This window comes from Mytilus californianus, unplaced genomic scaffold (assembly GCF_021869535.1).
Source record: "Mytilus californianus isolate M0D057914Y unplaced genomic scaffold, xbMytCali1.0.p SCAF_61, whole genome shotgun sequence".
NCBI classification, from domain to species: Eukaryota; Metazoa; Mollusca; class Bivalvia; order Mytilida; family Mytilidae; genus Mytilus; species Mytilus californianus.
The window spans coordinates 298,117-311,970 of record NW_026262714.1 but is presented as its reverse complement, the minus strand read 5'-3'; the positions used below and the strand labels follow the sequence as shown (position 1 = coordinate 311,970).

The window sequence follows — 13,854 nt, the reverse complement described above, 5'->3', positions numbered from 1 at the left end:
GCTGAGTTCCCGAATATTACGGGACGCACCTAGTCGAGAGTGTTTTGCTGACCTCTCCGGTTTATCCCCGATCCCAAGGACAAATTTACCTTTGATGTTGACCTCCATTAGCAGACAATTCTTGGACTATAATATGTATGGTCGATAAGTTATTCTGATTACAAATAGATAAAAAGAAAAAACAGTCCAACACAAAGTTACCAAAGCACTTTGTACAAAATTTAATGAAATTGCGACATATCGTAGCCAATAAGCAACATCCTTTTGTCGTTTATTGTAACAGTTTCTGAAAATGATGATAACAATCTACTTTCTAAATTCAAAATCTGATCTAGACCATTGCCTTTGAACTCAGTTTCATTTTCATTGTCCAAGGACCACATATAAATAGAATTTAGATCTCTATGAATTACGATTTATAAGTTACATTGATATGTCACTTATGTCAAAAGAGAAATTTTATGTCACTGGAACGCTTGGTCAAAATTGATTGAAACATGCAGAGGATACATATATCAAGCAATGAAACTGTACCTACCAGTAAAGACTACCATTTTTATGGTCATGATACGCATGCATGAAAGGGTTAATTGATTGTATGTCTTTGTTTGAAAATTACATAGCTTGCATGGTCATTTAGGCATCTCAGTAGACGATGTAGAATACTAGTATTTATAAATTCAACAAGATGAACACACACTATTAATAAAAATTATATTATACATCCAAATCGTGTAACGTATAAGCAAGAATTTCCGTATCTTCCATAACCATCTAAACACTAAAGATAAAATCAGAGAAACTTAGTGCTACTTTTTATATGTATAATGATCGTGATATGAACTTATTCAAACTTCAAATCTTTAATAGAATTGTATGCGAATACTGAAAGGTTGAACTTCTTGGGAGGATTTTATAGTTGCTAATACTCAAATGAATAATACAACTGGGTGAGTTTTGCAATAATCAGAACTCGCTTTCTGAAATCTGACAAATATATTTGATTGCAGATTTTCCTTACATAATAATCATACTCACTTTTTGGTCTTTCATGTACAAATGGCAATAATAAATGCACGCTATAATTTCTTAATTCTTAGTACTTAATCTTAGTTATTTCCTTATTCATTATATTATAATGATGATTTAAAATGTAACTGTTTGTACAAGTTTGTATTGTTTTTGTCAACCATCTATACAATTGGTTTGGTTCTTCGTTTTGTTTTTCTAAAAGTATTACATGAAGTAAAGAAAAAATAAACTAACCTTCATTGCAGCAATTACATGTACAACATCACATTGTGTCCACTGTTATATATGATTAACCAGGAAGTACTAGCCATAATGCTTACAAATCTGTATTTATACCCGATTTGGATTTCTTAAGTTGGTTTTTTGTACTCCTAGAGCAGTCAGGCATACATTTTGTACATATACATTGTATCCTATTAATGTCTTAAAAAGTTATAGATTTAAATGTAAACTTGGTAACGAAAGTTTTAAAAAGAATTCACAAAATGAATGTCATCTTTTCAACTAGTGTTTAACAGAGAAAACGACCCGTGTACTGTATGTGTAATATGTAATGATGTATTTGTCAAAATCCGGATGGATAAATCATGTAACTCGGTCATCTCATAGTATACTGGATTAAATGACGTGTGTAAAGCAGTCGACCATAAACCATTTTAAATCGCAGACCGCATTGTGTTCAGTATTGAAGCATTGTAACATTTAAACTATGTTTTTGTAAAATGTATCTATTACCACTTTTGAAAAGTGCATCTATTTATGTTAGCTTCAATACATCAATTTCACCCCACGCCCGGCTATCCCCCGCAATTTTAAATGCATGCCTCCTTATTGCATTTGAAATAAGTATGCAAAGTTTTAGGACGGATAGATGTATGTTCTCAAGGACATATGCACAGACAAATAGGCGTGATGTAAAACATATTACGTAACCTTTGTATAAGAGGATAAAGTTTTTAAAATGCGGAAGTAAATACGAAACAATGTCTCTAAATAACCGAGATATCCCATTGGTGTTGACACTTTCATTCGAACTTTTAAAACTCACCATCTGTGTGAATGATAGCTTCCTAGTTTGAAAGGACATGCTAAAAAAACGTTGATAAATTAAAAAATGATCCTTGTTAAGTTAACTTTGTTCTTTTCCTATTGAAGTAGCTGCTGTTGTAAATTGTTCACTGAGCAGCTACTTCATTATGTAAAATATTATAAGTCTGTAGTTTGAATCAATTATATTACTTTTGGTAAATTCATTATGTAGGTGATAGTTTAGATGAACACGTCTACATGAAGACTCTAAATTTAAACTATTTGAATCAAAAGAAACTTTTGTAAACAGTTACTGAAGAAGCAAGTTACTGTACGAATGTTTATTTAGGTCAGTCAGAGCCATGAAAAGGTACAAAAAAAACTAATACTCTAAATTATAAGTGTCATTGTACATTTCAAATAGACGTTCAAATGTTTAGTAAGAGCCTTATACTATGTTTATTTTTATATATGGAATTAAAATCTGTTTGAAAATTGTACACAACTCTATGGATTGATAAACACTATGTTGGCATTCAGGATGGCAGGATGTAAACTTTAATTATTCTTTATATTTGACCAACTGTCAATTTGAAAGTAATAACCAATAAAATTAATCTAACCCATGCTTTTAGCTAGTTTTTTAGGGATTCCATTACGTTGTTTTCTTAATCTGTTCCCACTTGTCACATTTGTTTCAAAATAGAACGAGCAAATGTGAATAACACAGGATGTAAATGTAAGTATCATTACCGACGACAGTGATGTAATTATTAGTTGTGTTTCCTCTTAGTGTGGTAGGCTAAAACGAAGAGCTATGTTGCACTTGAGAACCTACCTTATCATCAATATTTCCCTATATATATTTAAAATTTTTAAACGGATATTATACGCACGCATATTGCTCGTTTCTCTTTAAAATTGATTATAATCACAAAATATAAACTTAAAAACTTAAAATATATCTTTTTTTTTAAGATACACCAATCAAACCAGGATGCGATGCATATAGTGCAGATTAGGATCAACGTTTCTAGCTATAGGTTCACGGGCAATACGTATACACTTTTTGTTTGGCTTTGAGCGTTCCTGATGAAGGTAAATCCAGAAAAGCGCTTCGGACGCATGAAATTATCAAACGTGTTTTTTTTTTTCAATTTTTATAATTCCTCATCGACTTGAGCATATAATGTTACACATTTAAAAAAAGGGGGGCATATACTAAAGGGACAATAAAAAAACACAAGTCGAAGAAAACTAACAAAACTATGACTTAAACGATAAACTGTTGAAAATTCAGAAATAGACAATCTGATGGACAGCAACATTGCTTAATAATTCAAAGTTGCTGGACCTTGACCAAGAGAGCAGGGCCTCTAAATGGTCGACATTTTGATATGTACTGATAGTAATGCAGCTTAATAGAAAATATCATTGATATTTCACAAGTAGTTCCCATCAAACTGATTTTCATCAGAAAACAATTGTTGAAGACGACGCCGGAAAAACAACACTATTGTCGCAGGCGAGACAAAAACAAAAAAGACGAAAAGATAACCAACATACGAGTATACAAAACACTACATGGAAACATAAGAACTGAGCCACTCAAAAAAAAAAAGAAATGCAGGTGATTGTATGTTTAATTAGCCTTTCCTCTTCCGTAACAAATGATTTAAATTTCCCATTTTTAAAGTTGATTTATTGCACTTCAAACAATCAACATCAAACGTAAAAGTACAATAACCGTCTGACATGTACGAGCATATCTGTTAGTGGTTAGATAAGCATTTAATTAGCCGTTGTATGTATTCTTTGTCTTCTTATTCAATGGGTATCATGGCCCGCTCTATAAAAATGTCAATACATTCCCAAAGCAATTGATCTACTATGATGAAACATAGTTGGTATAATTAATTCAACACAATACACTACCCAGACAAACAAAAGACAAATTAAAGGTAACCGTTTGAAAAGTAATCTTATAATTCGAACAAATTGATATTAAAAACAAATAACGTATCACTTCCGGTATCAATTCGTATTAAATTATGTTATATATTACAATCATATATACATGTAAGTTTAAGATCATCGACACAAGATGATTGTATTGAATTATTTTAAAACATTAAAATTGAACAGGAGTGGATGTTTTTTTTTTTACAAACTTCTTATTTTTACGAGTTTAACTAGATTTAATCACTTTTATATAATCAAAAACTACAAAATATTAGGTCAATGTCAGACAAATATTCACTTGTTTGTATCAGGCATAGAAACTTGGGAAGGACGAGGTTTACCGAGCACTTTAACAGTTTCGTGCCGAATACAAACAAAAACAAATAAAATGATATTTTTCTGACATTGATCCAATACTGTTTAAATACTGACGCTAAATATGGCTACAATTATATTTATAATACATTTAGTACAGAAAAAAAAATGTCTATCCTTAAACGAACCCGGGATTGTAAGGCAAAGTGACGTGACATAAAATCGACAATGTACGAAAAACAGTCAGAGACATATCGTCGTGTGAGTCTTAAAATGATATATTTCCCATTTGGTAATAGTGGTAAACATCTTAGTTAAAAGCTCAATATCATAAATATTTGACTGAGACATACATTTGAATCGTATCTACGTACATGAAGAGTAACTCTTTGTTCGATTGTTTTTTTTTTAGATAAATAAAGCATCCCCCTTTTTGGATATAAAATATTTCACTACAAACAATGTAGTTTTAGAAATTTATCCTTATATTTCCATTGGAGATAGACCATGGATTTTTTAACTTTGTAATATCCCCGATTCTGTATGGCTAGATTTGCTAAGAATTGCTCATAGATTGAGTTCAAACCATGCAAACCATTTAATCATAGTACTACTAAAGATAATTTTGATAACAATTATTTAACATAAAAACTATATGAGAAATAGGGGAGATACAACACTATAAAAATATTTTTCTCTAAACTAAAAAAATGAATACGCCACTATTATTCAATGTGAGTGTGGAGATCAAACAGTATAGTTCTGAAAAAACTCGTAGACTGTAGAAATCTCGTATTATAGACTGTACTTGGATCTCAAATACATAGCTATCTCCATCTGTTTTAAAAGTGGACATATAACACTATAAGATTCACACCACGATATGTCTCAGATATCACTTAGTCTTTCTTACTATGTTTTGTTAATAATGACAACATGAAGTGTTTTAGACGCAGTAGAAATGTATATCGACTTGGTATCTCGAATGTCGATGTATGTACCGACCATGCATGTTAAAACATACAAAAGTTCGATGTTCTTTCTACGTTTTAAAATTAAAGTACGTCATATCAAATTTTCATCATTTAAGAATTAAACGCTGCTTTTTGTTGGTTTTATTGGATTGTAAAAACGTTGACCGAAGCATATTTTATATGAAGCGCGAAGCGCTTATACTAAACGTGTGCGCACTGTCAACGCTTTGGCGTTATAAGAAGAAGCATTGATGCTACACTCACGAAATTACGAGTTAAATCAATCCTTTCGATTGTTTTTCCTGTGCATTGTTTTGATGTTGTCACGAATAGCGCATCCAGTAATGGATTTTGCATTTTATACGGGAAAAAATTTACCTTTACGAATGCCTCAGCTAAGCAAAATTATGGAATCGTTTGCAACTTCTATGTATTGTAATTATCTAAGAATTGAATGCTTCTTCTTAGGTGTAAAAGCGTTGATCGAAGCACATTTTGTATGAAGCGCGGAAGTATTTTGTGGTTTTTGGTACAGCCATTGAATGATAAAATATACCGTAATTCTTAAGATAAGTAGAACTATGTCTCCATAATATTTAAGACCTTTATTACATCACGAACCTGGGGCCGGTATCATGAAGCAATCATAGTGCTTAAGACCATCTTAAGATCATCTTATTTGCCAAGAGGGTATCTTGAAGTAATCTTAGAATGATTGACAGCCCTTAAAATTCATGTTGCACTCGGAACCCTAAGAGTACTCTTTATCCTTCTCGGAACGCTCTCTTAGTTTTAATCGTATCGACTTGGTATCACGAATGTCGATAATCAACATAAGATCGTCTTTGATTACTCTTAGCACATTTTAAGTGTATCAGCATTCTTTTTTTACTAAAAACTTAACAAAAAATTCTAAGAGTGGTCAAGGGCACCCCTATCTCTCTCTTAGTTGATAAAATGTCGCTTGCAATATTCAAGAGATCAAAATAGAATATCCAAAAGGATTTCAGAGATCGAACAAATCCATTGGATTTGTTGACGGCCGTAGGATTGTCTGTGATAATAGAATCGGAAAACGTCCCGTGTAGCAACACTTTGTTCTGCTGAATAGCTGTCAGCATTGTTTCTAACTCATCTTTGTTAAAGTTAGCTTTTCATATAGAATCAAATTTATAACAGTGTAGACAAGACCATTCTTTGGCGCGCTCAATTCACCAATTGACTGGATCAGATCAGGTAACCGTTCGTCTGTTACGCCTACTTAACACATTGTTTTTACATTTAAACGTACGGGGTCACCAAAGGTTTCTTTACGGTTGAAAACAAGTAACTAAAAACAAAATACTACAGGCTTATTTATTCACATTGAATATTTGGACATTCTTCAACGACAATCGATTATCAAATTATTTATCATACCGCACCTTCTTTAAACATTAAAATAAAATTTTACTAGCTTCAGAAGTAGTAATGAACGTGTAAGCAATAATCTCTTTCGGACTTAAAAGCGATTTTACAATTGTCGCTTTCTAAAATTTGTACCGGCTCTGCGTCTTTTTAAAATCTTATCTTGTCTAAAAGTATTCATTTTTAGAACGAATGCAGGATAACTTTAAATCGTGGTGCAATTAAAAAGGATAAAGAAATATATTTTCGCACGGTCTTTTTCGAACTTGCGAAATATAGGGCAATAAAATGCTACATGTATTTAGACCTAGCTTAATACAATTTGCATTTACTTTATGAAATAGTAATATTTCGATTAAATATCTAAATATAATCAATCGTTGAATAAATTTATTTACTGGAAAGCTAGAATTCAAATTAGTTGGTCCAACTTTCTACTGACTGATTCAGCATTCGGACTAGATTATTCAGAATAATACATTTTAGTTTGATGAATGGGAAACTGGAATCTCTCTGCTAACCACTTTACTTGATGAAAAGCCATGCTTGGTTGCAGAACCGTATTCCCGAATTCATGATTACGCACATACCACTCATCTATTCTGAGAGTGCATTTTATCTTGATCTAATTTAATTCATTTGTGTGTGGGGAGGGGGATTAGTTCGTTTCTTAAGAACACACAGGAACAATATTTCTTAATCTCAGTGTTTTATATTTTTTTATCTCTAATTCTAAATTGATATTAATTAGTTTTTTTACCTTTTTTCGAATGATTGAGGACCGCTTGAAAAATTATGTATCCCTCCGAAACATAGATATATTTAACCAAAAGGGGTACACTATCATGCATTGGCACACTAACGTTCCCGCTAATATAATTGTTTGATTGCATAATAACCAATATTTATTGACTTACAGAATTGACCAATCCATTGAATGGGTTGCAATGCATGATGGACTACTATGTACTTTATCGAGAACACGCGTGTATTTCAGTGACCTACAATAATATTAACTCACTTTTTCTTCTTTTGTGTCTACGTTTAATAAAGCATAAGTTGTATGATCAGATTAAAATAACAAACGGAGAGCTGATGAACTGTAACACCTGATAATTTGAAGTTTATTAGACAAACAAAACCCTGTAACAGTGTTACTACATATGTGTTACAATTAATCTGTTTAGTAAGAGGCTTCCGGTTAATTATTCTACCACTAAGATATAATGAAACATTATTCAATGCTTAGATAGATTAAAAAAATGTAAGTACAATTCCTAATTAGATTGTTGTGATTCAACTGCTGAAGTTAACAGGTCGGGACATTTCCAGAGGCGGATTTTAGTGGTGTGGGGAAAAGGGGGTGGGGGTGGGAGGTATGGAGCTTCATACATTAATGCATAGACTTTTTACATGTCCTACTCCTACTACTTAGGCTATTGACTACCATATTTACCTAGTGTGGACAACAAACTTTGCCGTCGGGATTGTTTTAAGAATTACAGTTGGGGTGGGTTTAGTATCGACAGACCTAACTTTGGAATTGTTGAAGGCTTCTTGTGAATTTACCCACCAATTTTTAATCATGCTGCCCAGCAAACCTTATGTCATTGCCTACGATTGTTCCTAATGAGGACAAACACTTCTCTATGGGCATTTTTTTACGAATGAAAGTTTGAATTGGGTAGCTATGTGATCGCCAGAACACAACCTTGGTCCTTTAATGACTTTACCCACCTATTGGGCATTTTAGCCGACAAGTATCGTTTGTACCTCGTGTGGATAAAACCTTTTCAAAACCGTAGGAAATTTTTGGACCTCAGTTGCAGACGTTCTGTAAATTTACTCACCGGGGCTTTTAAGCCAAGCAAATATAAGGTCGTCGGCTATAATTTGTACCGAGTTTCGACAAAAGCTTTGCCGTAGGGATTTTTTTATGAATAAAAATTTGAATGGGTTAAGTTCGTTAGATCCCAAATTTGGACTTCAGTTGTAGGCCATCCGTAAATTCACTCAAGTAGGCCTTTTAGTCTGACAAGCCTTGGGCCATTGCCATTATTTGTTCCTCGTGTGGACAAAAGCATTTGCGTTGGAACTAAAAATAAAATGCCAACTTTTACAATTTGGCAATTCATAGCTTTTTCTTTCAAAGGAAGAAAACTAGCTGGAATGTTCTGTGCTTGAAAAATAATATGTTTTTTAACATGTTTAAAGCATGTGGATTTCAGTTAATTTTTAAAAAAGTTAAGTATCATCTATTTTTAAGACTAATTTTATTATTATAAGGGGAACAACAGTTTCTAATAAAAGAATACCAAAAAGGGAGAAAAGTAACGGAAAGAACTCATGAATATTCGATGTCTTGGTTTCAAAAATTATTATGGTGGCTTAAATAAATAAATAACTAATCAATTTTGTCTTTTGTCTGCATTTATTACATTTCGACTTCCTACTGGATATGCAAAGACGTTATATGTTTTACAAATCTTCGATTTTAGGTTCTTACGTAAAACAAAAGTTTGTTTTTGTCAATTTTGTAGAAGTAGATACTTAATGAATGACTTGTACATTTGTTTAATGGATGACAAACAAACAACAAGAACAAATCATAAGTGGTGTATTTCCTCACAGTTGCTGAACCGGAAACATGGTTGTTGTTGAATTACTATTATAATTATATTAATCCGTTTAATGATACTTGCCAGATATTACATTTATCTATTGTTATATACATGTAGTTTAGATACCGATTAATTATTCAGTTTACGGGTGATTAAAACTGACAAAAGAATGTTTCCTTATATTCTGTGTGTGCGTCTTTAGTAACATGGATCATGTTTGTGAATGTCTTGTCAATAGAAAAATACTTCTTAAGGTTTAAGATTCTTTGAATACGGTAGTTTTTGACCCGTTTGCATATGCAGTACCTGCACCACTTTGGTATGGTTTGGTGTGTTGGCGGGTATTGGATCAAAAATGAAGATTGGAAAGGTGGACTGTAAATGCTTTTAAACGGTTCAAACAAGATCAAACTAAATTGGTCCTCACTCTTAAAGGTTTCTGTGCTGGATTATTTCGTCTAAGAAACAAAGTATCGCGTCTCATATTTTGGGTATTTAATTAGAATTTTTCTGGTTTACCTCTCTTTGTCCCTTAATATATCAATAAAAGAAATAAATAACATTTTGTACGGTGTACATTTTGCTCATTATTTCATTATTGAAAGCATAGGGACGCTATAGCTGCTAAAATCCACGTCATTTTGACTTTGGTGAATAGTTGTTTAATTGGCAATCGTGGACGAGACGCACGTCTGGTGTATTGAATTTTAAGCCTAGTACCTTCTGCAAGCTATTATTCGTGTGTTTCTTTGTCCTATATGTTCTCCCATGTATTTGTATTGTGGTCCTGTCATATGATGTTGTCGTTTTGGTATTGTGTTTGACGTTGCCATAAAAGCTGGAGGTTTGGCATGCCACAAAACCAGGTTCAACCCACCATTTTTTTTCTTAAAATGTCCTGTACCAAGTCAGGAAAATGGCCATTGTTATATTATAGTTCGTTTCTGTGTGTGTTACATTTTAATGTTGTGTTTTTGTTGTGTCGTCGTTCTCCTCTTATATTTGATGCCTTTCCCTCAGTTTTAGTTTGTAACCCGGATTTGTTTTTATCTCTATCGATTTATGAGTTTCGAACAGCGGTATACTACTGTTGCCTTTATTTACCACATCTTCTTATTTTGTTTTTATAAATGTAACTCTAGAAGTTATGATTTTTGAAGAACAAGGTACATGCATCAATTTAATCATACAAAACTTAACGTGTAACAGCTAAGCGGAAAACCTGATAAATAGAACTAAACTTATCTTGTCTAGTTAAAGTCTTAATCCATTCAAGAATCATTCCCAATCTAGACCATGAACAAGAAACTTTTCTAAGGATCCGTTGATCGGAAATGCTATATCCATATATAATAGTGTTTGTGTGAAATAATACATTTAGGTTGATGAAGACATGTATTACACATACATATTAACCGGTACACATGTATGTTAGTTGTACGGGTGACATGATAATCTAAACTTCCGACGTCATTTGGATCATTGTTATTTCATTTTTATGTGGAATGATATATGACTACTCTGTAATATGAACGGAACGGAATCGTTCACTGTGCAGCGTTTTAGAACGTGTGTATCGGATTTATTTAAGGAAGAACAAAACAGGATCCTCGTATGGAAACAGAAGCATTTTTTTTTTAAGCAAGAAAAAAAGGTTAACAATAGATATAAGAAGATGTGGTATGAGTGCCAATGAGACAACTCTCTATCCAAGTCAAAATTTATAAAAGTAAACCGTTATAGGTCAAAGTACGGTCTTCAACATGGAGCCTTGGCTCACACCGAACAGCAAGCTATAAAGGGCCCCAAAAATTACCAGTGTAAAACTATTCAAACTGGAAAACCAACGATCTAATCTATATAAAAAACGAGAAACGAGAAACACTTATGAAACACATCAACAAACGACAACTACTGAACATCAGATTCCTGACTTAGACAGGTGCAAACAATTGCAGCGGGTTTAAACGTTTTAATGAAATCAAACCTTCCCCCTTATCTGAAACAATAGTGTAACATCACAACATAGAAAAACACACTATAAATTATCATTTGAAATGGCTTAACTCAATCAAAAGATATATTAACAGCAGTAAAAACATACACTGAACAAATAAATTTGATCTATGATACAATGCAAATACAAAATAAATAAACTAAGGGAAGAATAATTAAAGTAACATGTTATACCGCTGTGAAATGTTAAACAATTTAAGAAAAACAATATACTTGAACAAAAATATCAGCAACTTGCAATTACTTTAGACACAGGTAAATAAAAATAATTTTATTGTAAGGTATACGTGTACAGTTCAAATAGAGAAAGGAAATAATATTTTTTACAAAATAAATAAGTTTGATGTTCATAGTACGAAGAAGTGAAAATTTTTAGTAATACCAAACACTTATCAAAGCTGGTATATAGACCAGATATAACCCTTGAATAACATTAAATCACAAAAAAAAACATAACAATTAGTATCAACAGGTCATAAACAAGAAAGTTCAATTTGAAAGTACTCGCAGTTACTGACAGCTAGTTAAAAGCCAAAACCAATTAATAATAAAAAATCATGCATCAGAGACTAATGTTCATTCCTTAACCATATTTACTTTTCATACAAAAAGGGTCTTGAGATAAGCTTCCTATCGGGGAAAAATTTAGTGAATCATTGAAAAAAAGTTAGTACAAACAGATCCATCTTGTAAACTTTGTTTTTAACCGACCATATCTTTGCTTCCGATTTAACTTTGGTTATTTTTTTTTAATTTTTAGAATAGTCAACACTTGCCAAATCTTATTATAATTGCAACTTTAAGCGCTTCGGACGCACGGAATATTTTTTAATTTTTAAGAAACTAAGATTTCAACTCCGTCAAGCAAAGTTGACCTTAGATGGATTTGGCTATTATTTTTAGGTCCTCTTTGGTTATATAGATCGGTTCTTATTTATCTTTGGCTTTCAAATATTCGGTTTTGAGCGTTCTTGATGACGCAAAAACCAGAAAAGCGCTTCGAACGCACGAATTTTATAAAATGTAGTTTTCATTTTTTACAGCACCAGGTCGATACCACTCCTGGTGAACTATCAGTCCCAGAGGATATTATCAGCTCAGTAATTAGTAGTGCGGTCCTGACATGATTTATAATAACAAACCTTTGAAAATTGTCCGTTTACAAATTTATAAATTATTAAGAAACTAAGGTTTCAACTCCCGTAGGTAAAGTTGGTCTTAGAAGTATTTGGATGTTATTTTTATGTCCTCTTTTGTCATGTAGCTCTTCAAATATTTCGGTTCTTAACATTGGCTTTCAAATATTTTGAGCGTTCCTGATGAAGTTCAATCCAGAAAAGCGCTTCAGACACATGACATTTATCAATTGTTGTTTTCATTTGTTTTATCATCTCCATCATAACGTGGTTACAATCTTTAAAAATATAAAAAAAAAAAAATATGTTGTGAGAACTTTCTTGCGCATTCACCAAGCTGACGTACTGCCAAGGATGTAATGTAGATTAGCTGTATACCGTCATCATGGATCGTAATTAGCAGTACGCAATCGGTCTAGTTCTTTGCTTAAATCGGCAAATTTTGAGACAGAATGACAATTTATGTGTAAGATTATTTATATAAAGGAAGAAACATAAGTGATTTATTGCACTATTTAGACTGTTTTTAAATACCAAATATTTGCTTTTGTTCGATTATTTTTTTACAATTTAGCCATATAAGGAGAGATAAATCTTATATGATTGTTTTTAATAAAGGAATTTTAATGACATTTTTTTTTGTACTTGTAGCAAAGAAAGCCAATTCGGTGGCACAATTTTTTATTTTTATTTTTTTAAGCATAATTATTATAAAACTACATGTATCTGCTCATGTTTTATAAAAAACTTTGATTGATAGATTTCTTTCCATTCATTAAACGGGGTTTTTTCATGAATAATCTATGAAAAATTGGGCATTTTGTTCACAACTTGTAGCTTGAAAAATAGCAAGATTAGCCATACTTGTTACTGTATTTTTGAAAAAAAAGCATGATGAAATCTACATTTTTGCAAAATATGAGAAAATTCAATCTAAGGAAATTTATTTATACTGTAAATTCAGAAATTTATTGCGTGCATTTAATATTGCGTGTTCTTAAAAATGGACAAACATGCGAAATTAATTATTGCGATTTCATGAAAATCTGCATACAGATATATGTAAAAGATATCAGAATGCGAGTTCTTATTATTGCGATAATCAAAAGTCGCATTATTCACATTAATAAAAACATCTCAATCATTTTTGAATTTACAGTAGCTAGTGATGATCAACGTTAAACATTTTAAATAGACTTGTGTTACATTTTAACCTGTTTAAAACATATAATAAGTATACTTTGAAGCGAATCAACCCGAAGCTGTTAATGCAAACTCATGGACAAGTATAATTGGGCTCAACGTGGTCCAAATACTTTTTTCGTTCAGCGAAAGGTTCATGTTTGCAAACTTATTTATTAA

The 13,854-nt window shown here is 32.0% G+C and overlaps 1 protein-coding gene across 1 annotated transcript in view; it reads right to left on the bottom strand.

Annotated features, from left to right (window-relative positions):
- The window catches only part of LOC127707269 (multiple epidermal growth factor-like domains protein 6), a 61,418-nt gene extending 59,924 nt beyond the window's left edge, over positions 1–1,494 (bottom strand). The window contains exon 1 of the mRNA XM_052211807.1: positions 1,267–1,494. Within this exon, the coding sequence (XP_052067767.1) occupies positions 1,267–1,272 (6 nt within the window). The 5' untranslated portion in view covers positions 1,273–1,494. The remainder of the gene's footprint in view (positions 1–1,266) is intronic.
- Positions 1,495–13,854: the final 12,360 nt, after the last annotated feature.